Genomic DNA, 26,703 nt, shown 5'->3' on the forward strand with positions numbered 1-26,703 from the left:
GTCCAGCTCTGTGCGAGCCTATGGACTGCAGCCTACCAGGCTCCTCCATCCATGGGATTTTCCAGGCAAGAGTACTGGAGTGGGGTGCCATTGCCTTCTCCGTATATAGCCATACATACCAGTAATTCAACCCAAAAGAGATCTTATAAAATGCTTTCTAGTCTCACCATTGAGAGCATCTTTTGATGTGATTAAATTTACAAAGTTCTATTAGGATTTCACATTCAATCATAACTTGATAACCCCTCACTGACACATTGCCAACAGTACCATTTCCTTTATATAAAGCATTTCAAACATTTTATTTACCATCCCTGTTTATGTACTCTAAAGATCAAAATGAAAATTCTTGAAGGAAGGGAATGTGATCTTATTAAAATAGAATCTTAGCTTCAGATTGATGCTGTTTAGCTACCTATTTGAATTGTTATTAATTCTGTAATGTCCTTTTTCTTTCAACTCCGTAAATTTGTAAGGTCATTTTGTTTGGTGATCTTCCCAAAAATCAGTATTTGTAATAGGAAAAACGTCTGGATAATTTCAAATTAGTTCTTATTAAGGAGAATACAAAAATTGCATGCAGTTTAAATAAATGTAGTTGATTGTATTTGGAGGTTCTGTTCTTTGTTGCTTTTTTGCCTTAATAAGAATGTGATAGAAACATGAGAAAAAATAAAATGAAAGTGCTATGGTTTTGATTAAAAATTGACAAATAGTTTTTGATAAATAGCTCACTATGATAGATTCTAATAACTGAATGCCTTTCAAAATTAGCCACCAGAAGTATCATTAAATCTGTTTCTTGGATAGGTGATGACTTACCTGTTTTAAGAATGTTTGTGGAGGAATTTAAATAATTGCCATTCCTGAAATATGTAGTGTTAATTTATTTCAGAATAAAAATTGCATCTTATGTTAACTGACAGTGACTTTGGTAGCAGTGTCCTTCTCAGAAGAATATACTAAGTGCTGCTAAATCCTGAATGACTCTCACTTCTTTTTGATAGAGTGAAGCAGGTGTGAAGGAATTCCATATAGTACAAGTATCAAGTAGTAGTAAACACTGGAAGTTACAGAAGTCTGTAAATCTCTCTGAAAACAAAGGTTTGTGCTTTTTCCTTCTTCAGAATAAATTCTGCTATCTTTATTAGTTTACTTTTCTTCAGAACAGTACCAGAATATAATAAGATTATTGGTGCCTTTCTTATAGTTCACTTTTTTAAGCATTAAATTGTGCATTCATTACATCGCATGATTTTTAATGAAACTACCCATCTTAATCGATGATTTCCCATCTTTTTATTCCACATCTTTTCTATTTGTATATTCTTTTTTTAAAAATTCAGTTGTGGGACTTCCCTGGTGGTCTAGTGGTTAAGACTTCACCTTCCAATGCAGTGGGTGCAGGTTCGATCCCTAATTGGGGAGCTAAGATCCCACATGCCTCATGGCTAAAAGCTAAAACATAAAACTGAAGCAGTACTGTAATAAATTCAATAGCGACTTTTAAAAATGATCTACCAAAAAAAAAATTCAGTTATAAAATTAGTGCTTGAATACATGGTCACAGTCAAAATTCCAAATAGTACAGAAGCATACAGACTAGTTTCTCTTTGTTTCCTTTACTGTTGGTAAGCTGGTTTTTCTGTGTATAATCATACTTGTATGTTGATTGGCTTTTCTGTGTATTTCCAAACCCATATAACACTTAAAAGAACGTGCACACTTGTGATACGTATTGTCTAATTGTTTTCCAAAATATTTCTATCATTTTATCATCTTGCCAGTAGTATGAGAGTGCTTAGTGTTTGTCAGAATAGATTGAAGCTGGCAAAATGGTACTCTTTCTAGAAATAATTGTACATGTATTTTAAAAGATTAAAAAAATGTTTTAAACCCTTACTTAGCCTCACAGTAATCCTTATTTTTGGATTTTATACAAAGGAATTAATTCAAAAATATAAGAAGATCCATATATTCAGAGCAGTTTATTTCAGGGTTATGTTTAATAGGGAAAAATTGAATGTATCTTTAATGTGAATTAAGCTATAACTCATCTTGTCATTAAAATATATAACCTTTTAAAATGTGTCTGTAATATAGTGGGAAAATGTATCATAGCAAACTATGTGCATATAATAATATTGATATAAATTATCCACATGAAAAAATACTGATAGGAAATGGAACGATAGAGTGGTGGGGTTATGTACTCTGTGGCTCCCAAATTCTGAGTTTTCAAAATTTCTGTTTATCTGTATGAACATGAATTTCAGGAAAATTTAATCTTACCCTTTTAAAGAATTGAATGAGATTTGCTTCATTGAGAGAAAAGCAAAAATGTTTCTCAGTCAGTTCAGTTGTTCAGTCGTGTCTGAGTCTTTGCGACCCCATGGACTGCAGTATGCCAGGCTTCCCTGTCCGTCACCAGCTCCCAGAGCTTGCTCAAACTCTTGTCCATCGAGTCGGTGATACCATCCAACCATCTCATCCTCTGTCGTCCCTTTCTTCTCCTGCCTTCAATCTTTCCCAGCATTAGGGTCTTTTCCAGTCAGTCAGTTCTTCGCATCAGGTGGCCAAAGTATTGGAGTTTCAGTTTCAACATCAGTCCTTCCAATGAATATTCAAGACTGATTCCCTTTAGGTTTGACTGGTTAGATCTTGCAGTCCAAGGGACTCTCAAGTGTCTTCTCTAACACCGCAATTCAAAAGTATCAATTCTTTGGCACTCGGCTTTCTTCATAGTCCAGGTCTCACATCCATACATGACTACTGGAAAAACCATAGCTTTGACTCTTTGGACCTTTGTTGGCAAAGTAATGTCTCTGCTTTTTAATATGCTGTCTAATGGTTGATCATAGGTTTTATTCCAAGGAGCAAGCATCTTTTAATTTCATGGCTGCAGTCACCATCTGCAGTGATTTGGAGCCCACGAAAATAGTCTCTCAGTGTTTCCGTGGTTTCTCCGTTTGCCATGAAGTGATAGGACCAGATTCCATTAAACATTATTTCTAACGATGAAATGTTTTCCAGTTTGACTCTAGAAGTCTGAGTAATGAACTAGGTTTTACCATGTTACAAACGGAGAAAGATTTTTGAAATTTACTCTCTTCTTTTCCTAGATGCCAAACTTGCCAGTAGGGAGAAGGGAAAGTTTTGTTTCAAGGCAACACAATGTAAAGAAGAAGAAGGTAAATTCATTTTAGTGTCACACTTTCTTAAATGGTCATTTTCTATTTCGTGCCAATGACATGATTAGTTTGTTCTCCTCCATTTTTTAGTTGCTACAGAGGCCTCAGAAAAATACACCTTTGCAGATATCATCTTTGGAAATGAACAGGTATGCAAGTAAACCTAATAGCATTTGATATTTAAAGTTGTAATTCTGGAGTATCTTGACTGTTTTTGCAAAAATGTTAACTCTACTAATCTCTAAATTCTTTGGTGGATGAACGTATCAGCTTTGTTGAGTTTTGCAACTGTTGTCATGCCCCAAAGCAAATAAAAATGCTATATATAGTATGCCATTTTAATTAGTAATTTAAAATTAGCTTTCTTTTAGATTGTAAGATACTCAGGAGATAAATTTAGCCCCTGGCATTAAAAAAAGAAACAGGATTAAATGAAAGAACCTATCTATTTGGAAAAGTGGTCACAGTGGAACATACAGATGATGATCCCCTGGATTTGGGAATATCAAATGGTTCTGAGATCCAAATAATAAGCTGTTCATATATATATTTTTTTTTTTTGGTAATGAGATAACTGTGAAAATTTTTTGTAATTTTTGTTATGAATGAACTATGTGAACAGTGAAAAAAGTTCATGTCTGAGGGGGTAAATCTTACTTATTTATTAATATTTAATAATTAACTTGGAAGCTTAACATCTACTTAACAGAATTTATAATATAGGAAATTAAGTGTCAAGATTCTACAGTGAAACACACTATTCTATTAACTAGGGGAAATTCTGTAGTTCTAAGTCTGTTTAAAAATCTTTTCTCTTATTCTCTCCCTTCAAGTGTAAAAGCCAAGTTAATGCCAGTAACTTCATTTGAGTTGTGTTTCATTGGGTATCACCTAGTCTTCCAAGTATTTGATTGGGAAATACTTGTTATTTTAAGTAGTAAAACAAATTTTTCAATAGGAAAAAATAATTAAAAATTTTTCTTTTTAACAATTTACTTTTTTAAAACTGAAGAATGGTTTACAATATTTTGTTAGTTTCAAGTGTACAGCAAATTGATTCAGTTATATATACATATTTATGTATATGTTCTTCAGATTCTCAACAGTTAACTTCCTATTTTCTTTGAATACTCATTTGTCTTCCCTGGATACTTGGAAGGTCCAAGTTAATGTCATGGCTGTCTGGATTTAAGATTCAGGGTAATTTGTACCAAATATTTAGGGTGTTAAAGCATTAGGGTGGCCTTCTTATATTCAACCAAGTTGGTAAGAAATATGTAAGTTGTAGAAATACAAATTTTGGCAGGGTATATCTGATTGAAAACACATAGAGACAAGTGATTTTCTTTTAACAGATAGTAAGTTCAGCAAGCCCATGTGCAGACTTCTTCTATAGGAGTTTATCCTCTGAATTGAAGAAACCACAAGCCCAGTCTTCGATGCATACAGAAAAACAGTCAGTAGAGGATGTTATGAGATTAATCCAGAAGTGCAATGAGGTGGATTTGAATATTGTGGTGTTGTGGAAGGTATGTGTTGTTAAATTATTTCAGCAAGCCTTATTTATACTGGATTCTTAAGCTAAACAGTAAATGTAAGCTACTGTGTATATTTTTTTCTGCTTAAATTTTCCAGTTTGAGTTTGAAAGCTGTTTTATAACTTTTTGTTAACAGTTCCAGATGACTTTTATTTATTTTTTTGCCTAAAAGAAAAAAAATTCATTCAAATTAAATAACTTTGTTCTGTTACTTATTACTTACAAGAGGTACCGAGAATATTGTAAAACATGATAAGCTCCATGAAAGCAAAGTGGTATTATTAAACTCTTATTGTGGGCATTTTCAAACTCTGTAAAAGGGAAAATAACACCACATAACTCTAGGTACCCATTACTCAGGCTCCAGCAGCCACTAATTTGCTGCTGTTCATTTTCCACCTGTATTCCATTAGCTCCTTTACTTTATTTTTACCTTCCTTTATTTTTTATGCTGTACTGTATATTTTTAATGACATAATATTTCATCTGTAAAAGCATTTTGTAAACTGCTTTTCTAGCAGGTGAGGACTTTCTTGTTTAATATAACCCTGCCGTATGATTATCTCACTCTAATTAACAAAAATTCTTTATAATTACCTAATGGTTGATCTCTGAAGTCTTTCAGATTGTTTGAAAATACCATTTTAATTAAAAAAACAGATTCAAATGCCATCTACACATACACATGGCAGAATAGAATGAGGTAATTTAGGCATTGGTCTCCCCTAACTGAGGGTTCCATCCCGGGGTTGGGAAGTTCCCCTGGAGGAGGGCATGGCATGCAACCCGTTCCATTGTTCTTGCCTAGAGAATCCCTACGGACAGAGAAGCCTGGCAGGCTACAGTCCTTTGGGTTGCAAAGAGTTGGACATGATGGAAGTGACTTAGCATGCATGCAAAGTTAACTTAAACTATAATACAGAGATTTATTTTTCACAGTATATACTTTTGTATCTTAAGTATGTGTCTTTAGAAATGATTCTACACTGAAATATAGGATCTTGCCTAGGGATATTCACCTGAAGTATGTGAAGAGGTTTTATTTTGTGTTCTCTAGTACAGAGGCCTAACATTGGGACATGTTCATGGTAGATGATTGGAACATGCATTTTAAATTGATTCAAATGTTCTAGCGTGTTCTTTTTACTAAGCTGTACATTTTTAAATAAACTTACCTGAAACCAAGCTGGCTTTACATGAGTTCCAATAAAAGTACTTAAGCAAATTGACTTTTGTTGATTATAGAAGGTGAAGATGCTTAATGCTAAAAGGATAAATTACACATTGTTATCTTGAAATCAAATGTCCTTGAAGCTTTGAGTCAAGCAAATTCTATTTTTAGCCTCAGTAGCATTGCCCCTTTATGTAAACCAACCATCCATTAAATGTATAATAGACCCTGTGCATTTGTAGCTGTCACTCCACAAATGCCTGCCATGTAACAATTATAATATATCCAAGACAGGATCTTGAGTAATGTATGCTGTACTTTGTACTTATTGTTGAGCCCACAGTAACCTTGGTTGGAGGGGTGAGTTATCATTTTAAAAATCACCCTGAATGAAAATCAACTACTACTATTGCTGATCCCATTAAGAAGAAGAAAACTACCCAAGATTGTGATGCTCCTTAGTTAGGAAATGGAAGTTTGAATAGATTAAAGGATGAGATATTGTCTGGTAGTGGCTAGTCTGTGATAAGTTTATGATTCAGCTCATTTGAGAAAGTGACTAGTAGATTTTCCTCAGTGAGGGCTCTGGATAATGCACAAAGTATCCCCTTGACTGAAAGAAAACTTGACAATTCATTTAAGTTGTGGAGTGGATGCTTAGGGAACATAGCACTCTAATAAAATATGATTCAGAAGAAAACTAAGACCTTGGACAACATTTTTGTTTTAACAAAATTAGTTGTAAGGGGATATAATTGAAAGTGTGAAAGTGTTACTTACTCAGTTGTGTCCAACTATGCAGCTTCATGGAATGTAGCCCCCCAGGCTCCTCTGCCCATGGGATTTTCCAGACAAGAATACTGGAGTGGGTTGCCATGCCCTTCTCCAGGCGATCTTCCCAACCCAGGGACTGAACCCGGGTCTACTGCATGGCAGGCAAATTCTTTACCATCTGAGCCACCAGGGAAAGCCCAAAGGGGTGTAATACAGCTTCTAATTATTCTTTGTTTTTTCTTCTTCTTTTTTTTTTTTTTTTTAATTTACTGTATTGGTTTTGGCATACATTGACCAGAAATTAAGGTTTGTTTTGAAAAATGAAGACTTGGTGCAGGAGAGACTGCATTGTAGGGTTATCATGATTTTTTTTTTTTTTTTTGATCCCACAAGACTGCTGAAAGAGATGTATGTCCTGTGTCAGGACTTTATCCATTGTCATCCTCTTGATTAAAGGTCACTTCATCAAGTATTTGTTTAACTCCTGCATTTCTCAGTTGTGCGTGGATGGATGCTAAGCAGGCCTTGGGCCTGCCTGGGCCTTAGTGCAGCACTTCTCCAGGTGTGATCAGTGGATGGCAAATTGCCACACGTGATAAGTATAGAAATTGAAAATAAACATTTGTGGAATGTCTATAGCATTTGACTAAGTAATTTTGAATCTGTTGAGTCTAATAGTTAAAAAACATTGGACTTGTCAAAAAAAAATAATAATTTATTTGTATTTGCGTAATGTGATGTTAAGTGTATCAGAGCCATTTAGAGATTTTATTTTCTCCAGGATAGAAGTTGTTAAAGAAGAAGAATTACATGTTGGAATAAGTTTTAATATAGATTAAATCAGGCCATTATACAGTTTTCTTCTTATACAAGAAGAAAAAAAAGCCTTTTTTTTTTTTTTTTTTTTTTAAGCTTACGTACTTAAATTTAAGATCTCCAAGGACCTGGCATTTCCACTTATAGGATTTACAATTATACTCACTGATTTTGCTCTACTATGTGATAACTCTGGTGCATCTTAGAAGCACAAGTATAAGAAAAACCCTTTTGCCCATATATTGTCAGTCCAGTAAAGAAAAAAGCTTGTGTTATGGAATAGCGCTGTTCTTTTTGGGCTAGCTTCTTAAGCACTCTAGAGAAAATTGGGAAAGGTTTCAAGATTTGTTTCTCCAATATCCAGGCCAGCTGTTTTATATTGAGGCAGAGCAGATTTTGACAGATACTCTATTGATTGAAGGAGTGAATAAAAGTTAGAAATGCTGACAAAGTCATGAGTATTGGTATTTGATAGATATTAGCTGTAATACCTCAACTTTCCAGCAGATTTTGCCTTGGTTACTTTTGAGGTTACTGCCAAGCAGGGGTAACAATTTTGTGTTTTGTTCTTCTTAGGCTTACGTAGTGGAAGACAGTAAGCAGCTTATTTTGGAAGGTCAGCACCATGTCGTTCTTCGCACTATAGGAAAAGAAGCTTTTTCATATCCTCAGAAACAGGTAATGACATGCTTTGGGGCCTCCTGTGAACTTGTAGGGGTTTTTGTTTGGTTGTTTTGTATTTTTGAAGGTGTCTGATTTCTGCAAGCTTATATACTGAGATTTGAGTTGGGGGTTGGTGGCAGAAAGCTGATTAAAATTAAAAATGAACGTAAATTGATTTTGAAGTTCACTAGCCCTTAATAAGACAATTAAGATGCATTTGTGATCCTGGAGTTTCCTAAGATATACTTTTTATTGAACCTAGAACTCATAGTTATAAAAAGAGTTGACTTGTATCAGAGGAAGGAACCATATCCTCTATCTTACCTTGCTTATTGTTCAGTAGGCCCACACCATTGCAAAACTCAACAGGGCTGGTCATATAGTGTAAAGGAGGGCCTCTGAAGTTGCACAGCAGCTGTTAGTACTGTTTGTTTTCTTATTTCTCCTAAAATACTGTTTAATCTTATCAAAAGTTCTCATCATATATAAGTAAAACTTAAGCATATTAGACCTGTGATTCAAAGTAAGTTGCAGACATCTGCCTATCTGCCCCCAAATACTTGACTTGAGTATTCCTGAAGACAAAGACAGTCTTCTCCATAATCACAGAAACCGTTATTAATTCAGGAAGCTTAATATTGATGCAGTATTCATATACACTCTAAATTCAGATGTCATAACGGTCTTAGTTGTAAGACTTGGTTTGCTTTTTCCCATTCAGAATTCAGTCCTGGATCGCACATTGTGTTTACTTGTCTCTTCAGTCTCTCTTAATCTGGAATATTTTCTGAACCTTTATTTTTCAGTTATGTAGACATTTTTGAAGAGCCTTGGCCAGTTATTTTAATGTAGAATAATACTTTGAATATTTCTTATGATCAAATTAAAATTACACATTTTTGACTGAAATACTTCCTAAGTGATGTTATATCCCTGTCAGTGTATTATATCAGAAGGCACATGAGGGTCTCCCCTGATGGTCCAGCAGTTAAGACTTTGCCTTTCAGTGCAAGAGGTTGGTTTGATCCCTGGTTGGGGAGCTGAGATCCCACATGCCTCAGGGCCGAAAAACCAAAACGTAAAATAAAGTCAATATTGTAACAAATTCAATAGAGACTTTAAAAATGGTCCACGTCAAAAAAAATCTTAAAAAAAAAAAAAAGGCACTTGATATTAATTCATGCTGTTATTGGTGATGGATCATTTGATTAAGATATTACCTGCCATGTTTCTCCACAGTATTACTATTTTTTCTTCTTATTTATAAGAAGAAGTAATTTGGGGAGATGATGTGGGACTGTGTAAATGTGATTTCTCATCAAAGTTAGGTATACTAGCTTTACATTCCATTGGTAATAATATAATTTGAATTGATTTTTACTTTAGTGATGACTAATGGTAATTTTGTTAGGTTTAATGAAGATATATTTAACCCCAAATCTGTTTCGTACTTTAAGAAAGTTGTTTTTCTCAAACTGATTTGAGTAATTAAAAATCTAATTTTATTTATAAATTGTCATATTTTGATAATTTGGAACATCTCAAGGCAAGATTTTCATTTATTAAATGAAACAAAGTGTTCTCTATAAAATTTACTCATAGTCCCATTTTACAAAAATACTGTCTAAGGCATAGTGTTTTTATTTCTCTGTATTTCACCTTTGAAATATTTAACATGATTAGCTGAGTTGGAAGATGTGGCATGTTCATCATACTGAGTTGAGAATAATATATATGGAGCTCAGAGTCTTTAAGATTGATGACCTAGTGCAATTTACTTGCATAACTTGATAAACTTTAGCTTACTTATAAAACAAGGAGTATTTTATATCTTGCCTCTCTTATGATGGAACTCTGTCTTGGGGTATAACTGTCTGTCAACCTTATTGGAAAAAACTGTTGTACAAATTGTCCAGCACTCATTTTGAAACTTGTTGCTGCTTTTAAGCTGAGAGAGAAGGACACTTTTATCAGTATTCCCTCAGTATATTAGCTTTAGGTTTTTGGTATCCTTTTATGGCTGTTGTTCATGTGTTTGCCTCCTGGTAAGTGGTATGTAGAGATTCAATATAGTTTAGAAGTCTCAAATAGCAGCTTGTTTGTCTTAGATGATTATATTATGTTAAACAATAGGATATTTTTTAAACTTTTTATTAAAGTTTAACAGAAGTGCAGAAGAGTGACTTTTCACAAATTGAAGAACACTCCAGTATAAGCAGGACTCAGATTAAGAAAGGGAACTTCAGAAGTTCGGCTCCTTCTGGCTTCCAGGCACAAGTTTTTCTTCCTCCAGAGTAAACCTTTACAGTCACTTTCCTCTCACTCATAAGTCAAAAACAAATTTGAATATTACTTTTGCAGCTGTATAAATCAAGGGTCAGCAAACTTTTTCTGAGGAAAGCTGGATAATAAACATTTCTGACTTTGCTGGCCAGAAGGTTTTTGTCAGAATTATTCATCTCTGTTGTTTAGAGTCCAAAAGCAGCCATAGCCGGCATGTAAACAAATGGATGTGGCTCTGTTTCCATAAAACTCTCTTTACAAAAGCCTCAGAAGTAAGCTGGCTTTGGCCCATGGGCTGTGGTTCACCAGTCCTGGGTGTAGATCAGATTCCAGCTAGGCTACCAGGAAATTAAAAAATCAAAATTTTCTGATGGTAAAGGAAAATGGAGAAAAAATTAATCAAGGAAGAAGACTTCCATGGTGGTCCAGTGGTGGGGAGTCTGCCTGTCAGTGCAGAGGACATGGGTTTGATCCTCGGTCTGGGAAGATACCACATGCCTGGGGACAGCTAGGCTGGTGAGCCACAACTACTGAAGCCCGTGCGCCTAGAGCCTGTGCTCCTCAGCAGGAGAGCCCACACAGTGAGAGGCCTGTGCACTGCAGCTAGAGAGCAGCCCCTGCTTGCTGCGATAGAGAGCGCACACCCGCAGCAAGGAAGACCCAGTGCAGCCACAAATAGATAGGGAGAATATTTTTAAAAACTCTTGAAGCAGGTGATATACAATTGAATGTCTACAGCCTAAGTACTAAGCAGTTTTATTAGATGAGAAACACAGCAACTTTTGAAATTATTATTATTGTGAACCCATTTTTATGTATGAGGAAATTAAGTCTTGAAGTAATAAATAACTTACCCAGGATCATAGAACTATTATGTGAGGTGGTTGGATAGCAAGTTAACACTAGCACATAATAGAGAATGAATAAATGATTACAGATCCTAGTTTTTATCCTAGGTTGTATTGCACATGATTCCTACTGTTAGTTTGTTCATTTTTACAGCAGAAAAAGTATTGTACATGCTTTACTTTATTTCCACTGGTTTTAGCTTCTTTTTTTTGTATCTGTTACACCTTATTTTAAGAAGGCAGTGTTTTCATTGTCATATTTTTTCTTTTTTCAGGAACCACCAGAAATGGAACTATTAAAATTTTTCAGGCCAGATAACACTACAGTTTCCTCAAGACCATCAGCAGAGCAGCTTTCTAATCTGATTAAAACAAGTCTTCACTATCCAGAATCATTTAATCATCCCTTTCATCAAAAAAGGTTTGAGATGTATTTTTGTTAAAATTTTTCTGCAATATGCACACCTGTATATGCATGCACACACATCCACACATTTATTAATAGCATCAACACAAACGCTGAAGAAGAAATCGGGAATAATATTGAGTCTACAGAAGCTGCCATCAAGTAATTTACCCCTTACTGTGGTTATTATGTGTTGCTACTGTAATTAACAGATGGCTATTTCCTCAGCCAATTAGTTGTCAAAAGTTTTCTTTTGATGAACATATTTATCATTAAGTCAAAAAGAAGGGAAAAATAGTGTATCATTTTGTTTTTGTTTTAGATACAGATTAAACCTAAGACATGACTATGAGATGATACAGATTCATCAAACAGTTTAAATTTAGACAGCATCATTGACTTAAGGTTTACCAAGTGTTAAACTTCTGAGGGGATGATGTATTTATAATTTTGATAAATAGCTTGATTACATAAATTTGAGGTTCTAAAATAAAAGGTCCTAAGTCAGGTGATACTTCAAAAAGGCACTGGTTTGCAGATATAAAACAAGATGAAGTGAAGTCTGTTAGTGGCAGTCTGTAAATCAGAATTGAAGGTGTAAGTTTTGGTGAAGTCACCGTGGGTAGGGGTAGGGAAGAGGTGGGATCGAACAAAAGAGAATGGTGACCCATAGAACGGTGGTACTGGAGAGATGAGCTAAGGAAAAAGGAGTCCATCAAGAAGCCTGGTTGAGAAGTAGCAGTCCAAGAATTAGGAAGACAAGACCAGTGAGTAGAAAGTGGGATCACGGAGGTGGAGTGAGAGCAGTTCAAGGAGAGGAAAGTGGCTATTACTCTCAAGTGCTGCAGAAAAGTGGTTCCACTGGTTCTGATGATAAAGAAATCGTTCCTGACTTTGAGAAGACTCTTAACTGTATGGAGGGTAGAAGCGTGACACAGTAGGTTTTGAGGAGAGATAGAGGCGGGAAGGAAGTAAGGATACTGGTGTAGACCACCAGCCTTTCAAGAAGCCTGGCTGTGAACAGGGATCAGGGAATACCCTTCAGTATTACTGGTTTCTTACTTAGAAGATATGGATTGTATTTATGGTCTTGAAGGAAATGATGGGACGCAAGAAGGGCAACAAAACCCTTAATAGATGAAAAGGTAACACTGAAAAGTGGCAGGATTAGCTTTGGACAGAAAGGTGAAAGTAGGGAGAAATTTTAACAAGTTTGCACATGCCTCCCTTTTAGAGAGTTTGTAGGAGCAAGGTTAAGTACTCAGAGTACTCTAGGAAATAAAGAGGAGAAAAGGTAGAGAATTTTTAAAAGTGAAATTTGAGGATAACTACTGAGAGGAATGAGAAGCCGGCTGAGAACACACAGAGTGCTGGGCAAAATGAAGACCTTCACAGAGACTTAGGAGCATCAGAAGCATCTAAAAAGTAACTTGAATGGTGCTAACCATTTTTAAACCTTCTTATTGTGAAATATAGCACATAAAAAGTGAAGTCACTCAGTTGTGTCTGACTCTTTGTGACCCCATGGACTGTAGCCCACCAGGCTCCTCCATCTGTGGGATTTTCCAGGCAAGAGGGCTGGAGTGGGTTGCCATTTCCTTCTGCAGGGGATCTTCCCCATCCAGGAATCGAACCCAGGTCTCCTGCATTTTAGGCAGACGCTTTACCATCTGAGCCACCAGGGAAGTATAACATAGAAAAGTTCTCAAAACTGAAAATGTGTGGCCATAGTGATTCTTTTTCACAAAACTAATACCCAAAAAATCATCTCTAGGGAAGAAATTTTAAATTGGTAGCAATCTGAGAAGCCCCCTGTGTACTTGCCATCCATCCCCAGTATTAGCAGTCATTTCTTTGCTCCTCTTTCTTTATAATTTTCCAACCAAGTTCACATCTCCGTATTTTGATTTTTGTGGGGTTTTTTAACTTTATTGTGTAAGTGGTATTATACAGAGTTTATTCTTTTTATGCCCACTTTCTTTCAAACTACTTTTACTAATTAGTACATCCCCACTAGTAGTACGTGGGAGTTGCTTCTGTTGATACCTTCACCAACACTTTCTGTTGTCAGACTTTTAAAAATTTTAGCCATTTATTTTTAAATACTTTTGGTCTTAAATCTTGTCTAGGTCTTAATTGCTTGGTACTCAGTCTGTGTGCCTTTGACTGACAGAGGCATGCTGGGATCACTTGCGGAAATTTAAAAAAAAATACAGATGCTTTGATCCTACTCCCAGAGATTCCCGTTTGATTGGCCGAGGGTGGGAGCAGGACATCCAGAGCTCCTGAAGTTCTCCAGGTGATTCTAATGTGCAGCCAAAGCTGAGGAAAGAAATGTTTTATCCCTACTGAACCTGTCTTGACTTTACATGCTTCCATAGACAGTTTTGATTCCATAATATTTCATTTTACCTCACGATTCTACTTTGTCCCTGTTTATCAAACCCTGTCCTGCTTCATGTATTTCCTGAACATCTTAGATTCCATGGTGCTGCTTAGTGGCTAAAACCTGGGCTGTGCGTTAGAGGCTGGAACATGAAGGACTTCTCCATGTGATTTTGTTAAGGTTGAAAAGCATCATAGAAACTTGGCGGTGCAGAGAAGTATGTAGAACAGGACAGATTTGATCACACTAAAACAGAACAGTGAGCTAAAATAAAGCATCACAGAATTCAAACTGTGCATGGAAGTATGTGAAAACAGGAAGGGTTGAGAAGGATAAGATACGGCAGTTTCTTCCAACTTGGCTGCACATTAGAATCACCTGGAGAATTTTTAAAATCCTGATATTCAGGCCAATTAAATCAGAACCTCTGGGAGTAGGACCCAGGTGTCTGTATATTTTAAATAAATCCTCAGATTGCCACAGTAATGCTTCGTGAGATACCACTCCAGAATTCAGCAGCTTACAGGACATTTATTCCCACGCTCATGGGTCTGCAGAGCATCGACAATTTCGATTCTCCTTCAGGCTGTGGGTTGGTTGGATTCACATCTGTGTACATGTATCTTAGGGGTCAGTCTAAATGTGCAGCAACTAGCTATTATTATTCTCATGGCATGTCTCTGAAGTACGGAAAGTGAGCCACGTTGCAGTAGCACATTTAAAGCTTCTGCTTGCGTCCGTCATTATTACTCCACTGGCCAAATAGCCTCTAATTCACAGTCAACAAGACGATCCCCCATCACACAGCTGGAAGGTGAGGAGAGTGAATAATTGTTAAACAATAATCACCATTACCACAGTAATCAGGGTTGAGAATGGGTGAAGTAGAGGGTCAGATGATTGGACATTCCTGTGAAGCTGAAGATCAAAAGCATAGTTGAGTGAGAGAGCTGGCGATTGTGGTCAGTGAGTGGAAAAGCTGAGGAGTATTTCAGAGGTAGTTATTTTTGGTGACTAAAAAAAAATTCACAATTAAGTCATGAAAGATAGATGGCTGAGTTTTGAATACTCCTGGTGGTTATGGAGGTGATAGATCAAGGGTTTGAGAAGGAGCTGAATAAATTGTCTACCTAACTGCAGATGGTGACTGCAGCCATGAAATTAAAAGACGCTTACTCCTTGGAAGAAAAGTTATGACCAACCTAGATAGTATATTCAAAAGCAGAGATATTACTTTGCCAACAAAGGTCCGTCTAGTCAAGGCTATGGTTTTTCCAGTGGTCATGTATGGATGTGAAAGTTGGACTGTGAAGAAAGCTGAGCGCTGAAGAGTTGATGCTTTTGAACTGTTGTGCTGGAGAAGACTCTTGAGAGTCCCTTGGACTGCAAGGAGATCCAACCAGCCCATTCTGAAGGAGATCAGTCCTGGGTGTTCTTTGGAAGGAATGGTGCTAAAGCTGAAACTCCAGTACTTTGGCCACCTCATGCGAAGAGTTGATTCATTGGAAAAGACTCTGATCCTGGGAGGGATTGGGGGCAGGAGGAGAAGGGGATGACCGAGGATGAGGTGGCTGGATGGCATCACGGATTCGATGGACATGAGTCTGGGTGAACTCCGGGAGTTGGTGATGGACAGGGAGGCCTGGAGTGCTGGGATTCATGGGGTGGAAAAGTCAGACACGACTGAGCGACTGAACTGAACTGAACGGAAACAGTGAAGTTCGCCAAAAAGATGACAAAATTCAGGATTGAAAAGAAGAAAGCAAACTCATGCAGAAGCTTTTAATAAATGAAACCAGTAAGACGGTGTGGAAGAAGCCTGTGCAGCGCTTTCTGTCTAGGTGGCAGGCCTCTGCTTGACCCGCATAATACATGAATCGAGGGTGGGGTGGGGTGAAGCAGATGCTTCCCTCATCTTTACCTCAGATATTTCAAAATGCTTACCCCTTCCCCTGCCCCAAGGAATCTCTGTTGCACTGAGTTACGCTCACTGGTTTAGTTTGTCAGTTTGAGGGCAAAGAAAAAGAATAAAAACCTTGGAGTAGTTAATGACGAAAGTGGAGGTGTTTTTATAGGAGAGAGAGGAGGAAGAACTCGACAAGTGGTATTGACTACATTAATGAGACATTCTGGCCTGAGATGCAGAAGATGCTGGAAGATAAACAGCATCTGTTATGGCAAAGCCTGTAGAGGCAGCTGTGTCCTCAGCCAGATTTCAGTTAAAGTGAGGTGTGGACACATAAAGAGAAGAGACAGGATCTGGAGGAGTGTTCTTCAAGCCATGGGAAGTGGGGAGGGCGCGACAGGAGGCAGCTTGGTCACGGCAGTGGGACGCGGGGCAGCAGAAGAGTGAGAATACGGGAGACAACAAAGCGGCACACTGGGCTCAGCTGCCGTCGCTCCTCACAGTGAGAAGTCGTGCGACACAGTGTTTGTGAAGCTTTTGAACTTGTGCTAGGCATTATTGTCAGCGCTTAGCATATTTTATCTTACCAGCCACCACAAGAAACTCGAGAGATGGGTAGAGTTATTATTCCTAGGTTACAGTTGAGGAAGCTGAGAAGCAGAATTGTTGAGCTGACGTGACTTATAGCAGTCTGATTCTAGAACTCATGCCTTTAATAATACCAGATTTTAGTGGTGGGGGAATGCTTGTTAGCAGTTTGGTCTCTAGGCACTGTTTTTGGCTCATCAGATGAGCGTTTTATAAAAGCTGTTGTGTGAAGCAATGAGTTTTGAAAGGTGGTCCCAGAGCAGCAGCAGTTGGGAACTTACTAGAAATGCAGATTTTGGGCCCACCCAGCCCTTCTGAATGAGGAGCTCTGGGGATGCAGCCCAGCAGTCTCTTTTACCAAGCCCTACCGTGACTATGGTGCGCGTTGTAGTGGAATGATCACACGTCAGGTATGAGAAACACCCAGTTGAAGATTGGTTTACGTCAGAACACTAATTCAGAGGTGATTAGTAAACCAAGAGATGGAGTGACTTGAACTCGTAAGGAATGTGAATTTTGAATGAAGTCACCAGCCTCCAGAGCTGTGTGGGAAACAGAATTGATAGGAATTTGTGACTAATAGTAGAAAGTTGAGAATGGGGGGCTAATGAGGCAGTAGCCCCCATTCCCACTTTAAAAAAAAAAAACCACTTGGGATGATGCCCAAGCTTTGCTGGGGAGATGAGAGTGCTGTTCACTGAGACAGTGATGGAGGAAGAAGAGGAATGAAGATAATGACTTTGGGGTTAGGAAGCGTCCAGATGTTCTTATTTCTTCTTTCACTGGAGGCATTTAGATAGAGCATGGCAGATTTGAGGCTCAAGTGGTAACACTACTAGAGTTCCTGAGGTTTTGCTTTGGGTTACAAGTTACATGGCTTGAATTTAACTTAATGAGGGGCTCTAGACTGAACCCCTGTTCATTAGTCTAGGTTGTCCTCCATTCCTGTGAGAAGTTTGTGGGGAAGGTAAGGGTGTTGCAACAGTATAATCTAAGGATGAGTTTTTTAAATTATCCTAGTTTTTGTCTAGGGAAATCTGTTATTTGCAGTGTGGTTTAGGAAGCATTTCTTAGTAAAGGGATATAAAATTTCTGAGAGCATAAAATATATTATCTGAGCAGAATTTTAATATTGTGTGAGCTCATAAGATTTTTTTTTTTTACTATCTCTTTACTATTGTTCTTTATGTTAATAGGATAAAGTATTTTAAATAATACTATGTAACCAGGCTTCCATAGTTCATCAGGCACTCTTATCAATCAGATCTAGGCCCTTAACTATTTCTCACTTCCACTGAGTAAGGGATTTGATTTAGGTCATACCTGAATGGTCTAGCGGTTCATCATGATGATGTGATCACTAATCTGGAGCCAGACATCTTGGAAAGTGAAGTCAAGTGGGCCTTAGAAAGCATCACTATGAACAAAGCTAGTGGAGGTGATGGAATTCCAGTTGAGCTGTTTCAAATCCTGAAAGATGATGCTGTGAAAGTGCTGCACTCAATATGCCAGCACATTTGGAAAACTCAGCAGTGGCCACAGGACAGGAAAACGTCAGTTTTCATTCCAGTTCCAAAGAAAGGCAATGCAAAAGAATGCTCAAACTACCGCAGAATTGCACTCATCTCACATACTAGTAAAGTAATGCTCAAAATTCTCCAAGCCAGGATTCAGCAATAATGTGAACCGTGAACTCCCTGATGTTCAAGCTGGTTTTAGAAAAGGCAGAGAAACCAGAGATCAAATTGCCAACATCCGCTGGATCATGGAAAAAGCAAGAGAGTTCCAGAAAAACATCTATTTCTGCTTTCTTGACTATGCCAAAGCCTTTGACTGTGTGGATCACAATAAACTGTGGAAAATTCTGAAAGAGATGGGAATACCAAACCACCTAACCTGCCTCTTGAGAAATCTGTATGCAGATCAGGAAGCAACAGTTAGAACTGGACATGGAACAACAGACTGGTTCCAAATAGGAAAAGGAGTACATCAAGGCTGTATATTGTCACCCAACTTATTTAACTTCTATGCAGAGTGCATTATGAGAAACGCTGGACTGGAAGAAACACAAGCTGGAATCAAGATTGCCGGGAGAAATATCAATAACCTTGGATATGCAGATGACACCACCCTTATGGCAGAAAGTGAAGAGGAATTAAAAAGCCTCTTGATGAAAGTGAAAGTGGAGAGTGAAAAAGTTGGCCTAAAGCTCAACATTCAGAAAATGAAGATCATGGCATCCAGTCCCATCACTTCATGGGAAATAGATGGGGAAACAGTGGAAACAGTGTCAGACTTTATTTTTGGGGGCTCCAAAATCACTGCAGATGGTGATTGCAGCCATGAAATTAAAAGATGCTTACTTCTTGGAAGAAAAGTTATGATCAACCTAGATAGTATATTCAAAAGCAGACACATTACTTTGCCGACTAAAGTCCATCTAGTCAAGGCTGTGGTTTTTCCTGTGGTCATGTATGGATGTGAGAGTTGGACTGTGAAGAAGGCTGAGTGCCGAAGAATTGATGCTTTTGAACTGTGGTGTTGGGGAAGACTCTCTGAGAGTCCCTTGGGACTGCAAGGAGATCTAACCAGTCCATTCTGAAGGAGATCAACCCTGAGATTTCTTTGGAAGGAGTGATGCTAAAGCTGAAACTCCAATACTTTGGCCACCTCATGAAAAGAGTTGACTCATTGGAAAAGACTCTGATACTTGGAGGGATTGGGGGCAGGAGGAGAAGGGGACGACCGAGGATGAGATGGCTGGATGGCATCACGGATTCGATGGACGTGAGTCTGAGTGAACTCTGGGAGTTCCTCCTCTGGACAGGGAGGCCTGGCGTGCTGCGATTCATGGGGTCGCAAAGAGTCAGACACGACTGAGCGACTGGACTGAACTGAACTGAACTGAGGCTTCATTTGTGCCTAGAGTGTGTTCATTTATTATGTTCTTAATAAGAACTCTGCACCAGTCTGTTCTTAGGTCCTCTTCTCTCACTCCCTGTCCTTTCTCCTGTGCTAAGTGAGATCAGACTAGGTTAAGTGAGCAAATATGTCTACTTGAAAGGGCTTTTCTCATAACTTGTTATACAAAAATAATTCTCATAGTCTCCCAAACATGATGGCTTCTGTGCAGATTTGATAGGATAGCAAATGTAAATCTAGGCCAAGTTCTCAAAGTTAAGTAATTTTTGAGAAACACAAAGAACAGCATTGGTTGTTGGCATTTTCACGATATCTTTTCCCCTCCATTTGTCTTTCTTAGTTGCAGTTGTTTCCTTCTGTTTTTCATTTTGGGAAATAACCTAGAAACATTCTGGTTATTTTTAAAGATTAGCTTTAATAAAAGGAAATAAAAATGGTTTTGTGAATGTATATATTCTAATATTTAGTATTCAAGCATTGTATTAATACGTTTTACTTCTTATTTATGCAACTCATTTGGCTTGAGTGATTTTAGAACTCAATTTTTTTCCTTACTTGAATGTAATTGTTTTTCAGGATCTTATGCTGTAAGGTAACTGTAAGTTTTATTTTCAAGAAAGTGTTTTTGTTTTCAATACCCCACTAATCTTTTTTTGGTTTTTCTTTTCCACAGCCTTTGTTTAGTACCAGTGACCCTTTTACTTTCCAATTGTTCCAAGGCCAACGTTGATGTAATAGTTGATCTTCGGCATAAAACAACAAGGTAAAGATTTATTTAGGGCAGGTTTATTTTGTAGTTAATGATTGAGTTGAAAGTAGTTTAATATTTTGAAATTATGCAAATAATTATCTAATATAGATAGAGTTTACTCAGGCATCCCCTTTTTTGTTTGGTATTAATAAGTGTTAGCAAAGGGACTTGCTGACTCTGTGCTCTGAAGGCAGGCATCCCAGGTTCGATCCCTGGTTGGGGAACTAGATCCCATATGCCACAGCTAAGATTGAAGATCCTGTGTGTTGCAACTAAGACTTGGCACAGCCAAATAAAAAAAGAAGTGTTAGAGAAGAGTTACAGAGAGTTTTCTTAGCATTTCAGTAGTCGCAAATGAAAACTGGTTTCCAGAAGCAGCAATTCTGGCCAGAGGTGACAATTTTTATAAAAGCTTGTTGGTGATAAAGAACTCTAAACTTGAAAATCAGTAAGTTCATGATAGAAGTTTTTTTAGTCTTGTTTTCTGATTTATAAAACAGTGCTTAACAGCAAAAAAAAAAAAAAATGCAGGTCTATATTGGCTCTCCTAAGAGCTAGGTGCTTTTCAGAATTCAGAAAATTTGGGATCTTTAGAAAAGCAGTGTGAAGCATATGCTGATTATTAATTATGGTATAACACTGCAAACAGGATCTGGGTCAGCTCTCTGAAATCTGAACACATTTTGTGTATCATAAATTAATTAACTAATGTCTTTTTGGTAGACACTGGGTTGCTCTCCTTGTTTCAATATTATAAACAGTCTCAATATTATACCCATTCTTATATATACATTTATTTTTATGTATGGAGAACCAGGTGGTTAAAAGCTCAGGTTTGAAATCAGGTTCCCTATTTACTGGCTGCTGTTGTGAGTGTTAAATAATTCATTCTTAGCATTATGTCTAGAACATAATAACTGTTACTAAATGTTAGTTATTATAGAAATAGTAATATTAGTTATTACTGTTGATGTTATTATTAATAAACAGTTGGCATCATAAATAATTTCTAGAATTAGAGTTGCTGGATGAAAGGGATGTGTTACTGGGGCTTTGGGAAAAAATTCCTGAAGAAAAAATATCCTCCAACTTACCATTTTCCTCCTCCCTTAGCCCAGAAGCTTTGGAAATCCATGGATCATTTACATGGCTGGGACAAACACAGTATAAACTTCAGCTTAAAAGCCAGGAGATTCACAGTTTGCAGCTGAAAGCATGCTTTGTCCACACAGGTGTTTATAACCTTGGAACTCCGAGGGTATTTGCCAAGTTATCGGACCAAGTCACGGTGTTTGAAACAAGTCAGCAGAGCTCCATGCCTGCCCTGATCATCATCAATAATGTGTGACAACTTACAGATTTGTACTGAAATGCACAGGAATCAGTTTTATTTTACTGAATGGGTTTTACAGCAGTATTTGAAATACCTAACTTGTTCGGGAGGTTGGTGTTGGATCACCGCAGAATACTTTTGGTTTGTCTATTTGTTGATGATGCAAAGCACGTAGGACTGAGAATACTTAAATTCTTGTTTTGTATTTCTTTAAACCCTGGTAATAATTTACATGCTCATAATACAGAATTTCAGCATATCCATGCACCTTATTAAGCCCCATCTTAAAACCAGTGTCTGAGTCTGCTGTTACAACTTACTGATGGTATGTGAACATTAGGAGATGATCTGAGAAAGAAAAGGCCTTGTTGGCAATCCTCCTGTTAAGCCATTAGTCTATAAATTCCAGCTTTACTGTGAAGTTCTATAGAGTGGCAGATACACGGTTTCTTGTCTTACTTCACACAATTCTCTAAAATCAGTTTTGAACTTTGGTTATGAGTCTTCATACTTCAGTATCTGGTCGTTCCTATGGCTTATACATAACTTTGTAAAAAGAAAAAAATTTTTTTCTGATGCTTTGAATATAGTTTTGAAAGGAGTTTGACTTTCCCCCCCTTCTCATTCATCTCAGCATAGAGTGCACTATTTCACAAATGAGATTTTTGTCATTTAAATTATCATATTCTTTATTATGTAACTTTAACAATTGAGTTGATCTGTTTAAAATATAAATCTACTCAAGTTAATTAAAAATAAGCTTTTCAAAAATGTATTATATTTATAACAAATGTACTGTAAATAGAATAAAGACATGCTATTCACTGTATAGATTGATTAGATGCCTTTTTTAAAAAAATTCTGAGAACTTAATATATTCTTTATTCAGAATCAGTGCCAACCATATTATTATAGCAGGTAGCAGATCAGTTTCCTGAGAAAGTGTTACCTTTGTTTCCAAAAGTGAAGAACAGTCTTTGTTCTTACAGTCCTTGCTGGCTGTGTTATAAATGAGCAAATGCATTTTGTTTTCAATGTGTCATATCTGATACCTAGTTACAACTTTGATAATCCTTTCATATCTTGGGAGAAAGGAAGATCAATGCTTCTTAACACTATTGTGTCAGTAACCACGGTGCAGACTCTGATGCTGGTTACGGAGAACTAGGTAATGTAGCTCTCCTGCTGAAGAAAAGCAAAACGTCAGAACAAAATCAAAGAATATGTTTTACTGCTAAAAACAAAGCATTGTCAATATAGTTTGTTATTAGAAGACCGGAATCCAAGAGAAGAAGTCTAGAGAGATGGGACTTGGGCCTACTTTGCCTTGGGAGGTTGCCCACGTAGCAAGAGGCAGCTGAGAAGTGGAGTCTACAGTTGACTTTAAGACAAGAAGTATAGGTCAGGAGGACTATTTGAAACTGAAGGAAGAAGAGAAAAAGGTTGGAAAGTAGGCCCCCAAAAGATAAGAAACCTACTGGATTCTGTAAGAAAGTCTTATATATTTATCTGGAGTCTGAGAAAGGGGAGAGGATAGGGCAGGAGCAGTATAGGATTTGAGAATTTTCCAAGATGGACAAGTTACGGCTTCAAGTAGTTCAGTAAATCCCAGACAACATAAATAAAAAGGAACCTGTATCCAGAAGCATCATAGTGAAACCGCTGGAATTTAAAGACAAGAGGAGAACCTGTCCTGAGTACAGAAGACAAAACTTACATGAGCGAATGGTAGCAGTAATTCAAGTGATAGCAGACTTCTGAACAAAAATAGTGAAAGACAGAAGATAGTTCCTTTCAGTCCTTTGAAGATACCCTATTAATTGCTAAGCCTGAATTCTAAACAACAAGGATACCTGTTAAGGGAAGTGAAACAAAGATATTTTGAGACAAAACCAGAGAGTTTACTTCCTTCCTGGTGACTGAGGATAATGGTGTGTGTGTGTGTGTATGTATGTGTGTACCTGCATGCACACATGTTCCATCATGTCTGACTCTTTGCACCCCCATGGACTGTATCCCACCAGGTGCTTCTGTCCATGGGATTTTCCAGGCAAGAATACTGAAGTGGGTTGCTATTTCCTCCTCCAGGGGATCTTCCCGACCCAGCCATCAAACCTGTGTCTCTTGCAACTCCTGCATTGGCAGGCAGATTTTTAACCACCGAGCCACCTAGAAAACCCTATGGTGTCTGCCTAAATCTAAATCTTTGCACTCATTCTCCAAATGAAGAATACAAATCAACAAGAGCAAATGAAACCATGCCTACCTTGTGCTTTTAGCATAACTAGACAGAATACTAACTTCAGACTATCTGCACATAATCTGAAAATGTAGCCTTAAATTCCAGCTGCCTATCTTGAGAATCTATGGCAAATCTTTGTAGAACGGATGGATGTGGGGAAGACAGGAATCTGGAAAGACACTGTGGAAGGGAGATAAAAGAACTCAACAAAGAGAAAGTCATCCTGACTGTTAAGAGTACGAGGCAGACTGGAGCTCTTGTGACAGGCAAGGGACTTGAAGCTTTGCAGTGGGGCATTGTAGGAGCAGCGGGGGAGAGCAGGGTCTGTCCATTACATGGCTAAGGAAGTGCTTCCTGGTAGGAATTAGAGTGTTGAGTATTTTGAGGCTTGTGCAGCTCAAATCAAGTGAAATTGTTCCATTAAAGATTCGGACCCTTTGGCCTGAGTTCCAGAAGACTCCGTTAAAATAACCTAGAAGGCTGGGATAGGATGGGGAGGGAGGTTCAAGAAGGAGGAGACATGTATACCTATGGCTGATCTGTGTTGATATATGGCAAAAATCAACCCAATACTGTAAGGCAGTGACCCTTCAATTAAAACGTAAAATGCAAAATATTCAAAAAATGCAAATGCCTGTAGGTACCCCAAAACCACCACCACCCCACATGCGTCTTTAAAATGTAAGATTTTTCAGGCATCCTGTAAGAGGGCAGTGAGACTTGGAATAGGACACAGAACAGTGTCTAGAGGTGGGAGAAGCAGAAATTGGGGAGAGGAGGAGCAAGGGATAGGATGCTGAAGGAAAGAAAGCTTGATCTATTTCATGATTTTGCTTAGGGTCAATCCTATTTGGTGTTTCTCACCTCAGGATAAAAGTTTGGGTGTCCTGTGTTATTTCTCCCCATGTTTTTGTTTTGATTTGTAAGCTGTGATTGACATAAACTTTTCTAAAACTTGTTAGCAGTTCTCAGTTCCTTACCTACTTGAATTAATTACTCTGTACTTGATGACAGGAAAGGACACATCTGATAATTGGATGTTTGTGAAAGGCAAAAAGCAAATGTTCATTTTCACATATGAATGAATAGTTCATTAGTTAACTGAGTATTCTACCAGGAGGTATTGTATAAAACCATCTGAAATCTTTTAAGACTTAGCAATCTTGCTTAGAAAGTCGGCTCTCAAAATAACTTTTTGGGACTTCCCTGGTGGTCCAGTGGTAAGGAATTCGCCTGCCGATGCAGGGGACATGGGTTCGATCCCTGATCCGGGAACATTCCATATGCCGCAGGACAACCAAGCCCATGAGCTGTAACTACTGAGCCCACTCCCCCTAGAATCCATGCTCCACAATAGGAGAAACCCGGGCATCACAACTGGAGAGTAGCCCCTGCTCACAGCAGTGAAGATCAAGCACAGCCAAAAACCAATTAAAAAAAACTTTTAAAATTTATAACTTTTTGAACTAGAGAAGAGGCATTTGGCTGCAAGAGGCAAACAATAGGGAATTTTAACGCAAAGGGCAGAGGAAGAGGAGGAGGGTGGTTGGAAGGGAGCTTTCATCCTTGAAGGAGAAGGGCTATGGGTGAGCCAGGGTGGCTGTACTGGGGCAAGTGGACCCAACCCTGCTGCCACTAGACAGCAGATTGTCTGTCCCAGTCTGTTTTCCAGCGGCCCTCTGGAGGAGCCGCACAGAAGTGAGGAGAGATCAATAACCACATTTTCCAAGTTCAGAAAGACTGAGCCTCCTGAGAGCAAAGCTGCTGATCCATGCTGTCATCTCGTGCGGGCATCTCATCTACCCCACCACACCTGCCTGAATTCTAAGTGCAGGTGTGTGGCAAGGTGGAGAGGAAAGTCACCTCTGGAAACATGTATTTCCTTCTTGGAAGTTAAGGGCCATGAGCTGCAGGGAAAAAAAAAGCAAATTTGAGTATGAGAGGGAGATGTAGTAAGTACGTGTGAAACCACACACCTCAGATGGGACTGGAACCCGCAGTTTTCCAGCTGGCAGAAACACAATTCAGATGTGATAATGGGTGACAAGATTCAGCTAACCTTCAGATAGGATGGAATCAGGAGGTAGAATCAGCTGATGACTTAGTACCTGGAACAAGGACTGAATTTTAGCCCTGGGCCAAGAATGCCACTGCAATGAGAATAGGTTACTGGCCCAGCTAGAGTCCTAAACTCCAGTGTGGAGGAGCTTTACAATATTTTTAGCCAAGACACATAGCTTTTAACTCCACTTACATCTCCTCTACGTTGGTTTCCAATGCTAGTTAATGTCTGCTAGGAGAGCTGATACTTGAAAGGCTTTTGGTAGCCACTTCTGGATTTGTGGACTGACCAATTTTTCAAAGGCTAAATAACCATCCCCGGGTTAGATACTTGAAAGTGTTTTTTTACTACTCCTAGGTGGTTAAGTTAACATACTTAACAAATATGTTAAATACATATTTGTCACACTATCTTTGGTAAAATATTTTAAAGTAAATTATACTCTATAGCATTTGATTCCCAAGGCACAATGTTCAAGACAGAATATCCTTTTAGATTGATAAGTGTGAAAGTGAAGTTGCTCAGTCATGTTGGACTCTTTGTGACCCCATGGACTGTAGCCTACCAGGCTCCTCAGTCCATGGGATTTTCCAGGCAGGAATACTGGAGTGGGATGCCATTTTCTTCAGGGGATCTTCCCGACCCAGGGATCAAACCCAGGTCTCCCACATTGTAGGCAGACACTTTACTGTCTAAGCTACAGAGCTCTAAGGTTGATAAGAAGTGTAATAAGACTTAAGTCTTAAACTTAAGCACAATATTATAAACTTGAATTTCCCAAATTGTCTTCCACTGAATAAGGTGTTAATAGGTATTAGATGAA

The 26,703-nt window shown here is 38.0% G+C and overlaps 1 protein-coding gene and 1 non-coding gene across 4 annotated transcripts in view; one reads left to right on the forward strand and one right to left on the reverse strand.

Annotated features, from left to right (window-relative positions):
- Positions 1 to 22,405, forward strand: part of TRAPPC8 (trafficking protein particle complex subunit 8) — an 86,201-nt gene extending 63,796 nt beyond the window's left edge. For 2 of the 3 annotated variants that reach the window (XM_069568933.1, XM_069568934.1), the window contains exons 22-29: positions 1,008 to 1,104; positions 3,123 to 3,191; positions 3,282 to 3,340; positions 4,547 to 4,720; positions 8,067 to 8,168; positions 11,560 to 11,705; positions 20,166 to 20,255; positions 21,357 to 22,405. In XM_069568933.1, the coding sequence (XP_069425034.1) occupies positions 1,008 to 1,104; positions 3,123 to 3,191; positions 3,282 to 3,340; positions 4,547 to 4,720; positions 8,067 to 8,168; positions 11,560 to 11,705; positions 20,166 to 20,255; positions 21,357 to 21,591 (972 nt within the window). In that variant the 3' untranslated portion in view covers positions 21,592 to 22,405. Of the gene's footprint in view, positions 1 to 1,007; positions 1,105 to 3,122; positions 3,192 to 3,279; positions 3,341 to 4,546; positions 4,721 to 8,066; positions 8,169 to 11,559; positions 11,706 to 20,165; positions 20,256 to 21,356 lie in introns of all 3 variants that reach the window. The other variant, XM_069568935.1, reaches the window with a different exon arrangement.
- Positions 13,304 to 13,375, reverse strand: TRNAF-AAA (transfer RNA phenylalanine (anticodon AAA)). The gene has a single exon. It is a non-coding gene; the product is annotated as a tRNA-Phe (tRNA).
- Positions 22,406 to 26,703: the final 4,298 nt, after the last annotated feature.

This window comes from Ovis canadensis, chromosome 23 (genome assembly GCF_042477335.2).
Source record: "Ovis canadensis isolate MfBH-ARS-UI-01 breed Bighorn chromosome 23, ARS-UI_OviCan_v2, whole genome shotgun sequence".
In the NCBI taxonomy this organism is placed as follows: Eukaryota; Metazoa; Chordata; class Mammalia; order Artiodactyla; family Bovidae; genus Ovis; species Ovis canadensis.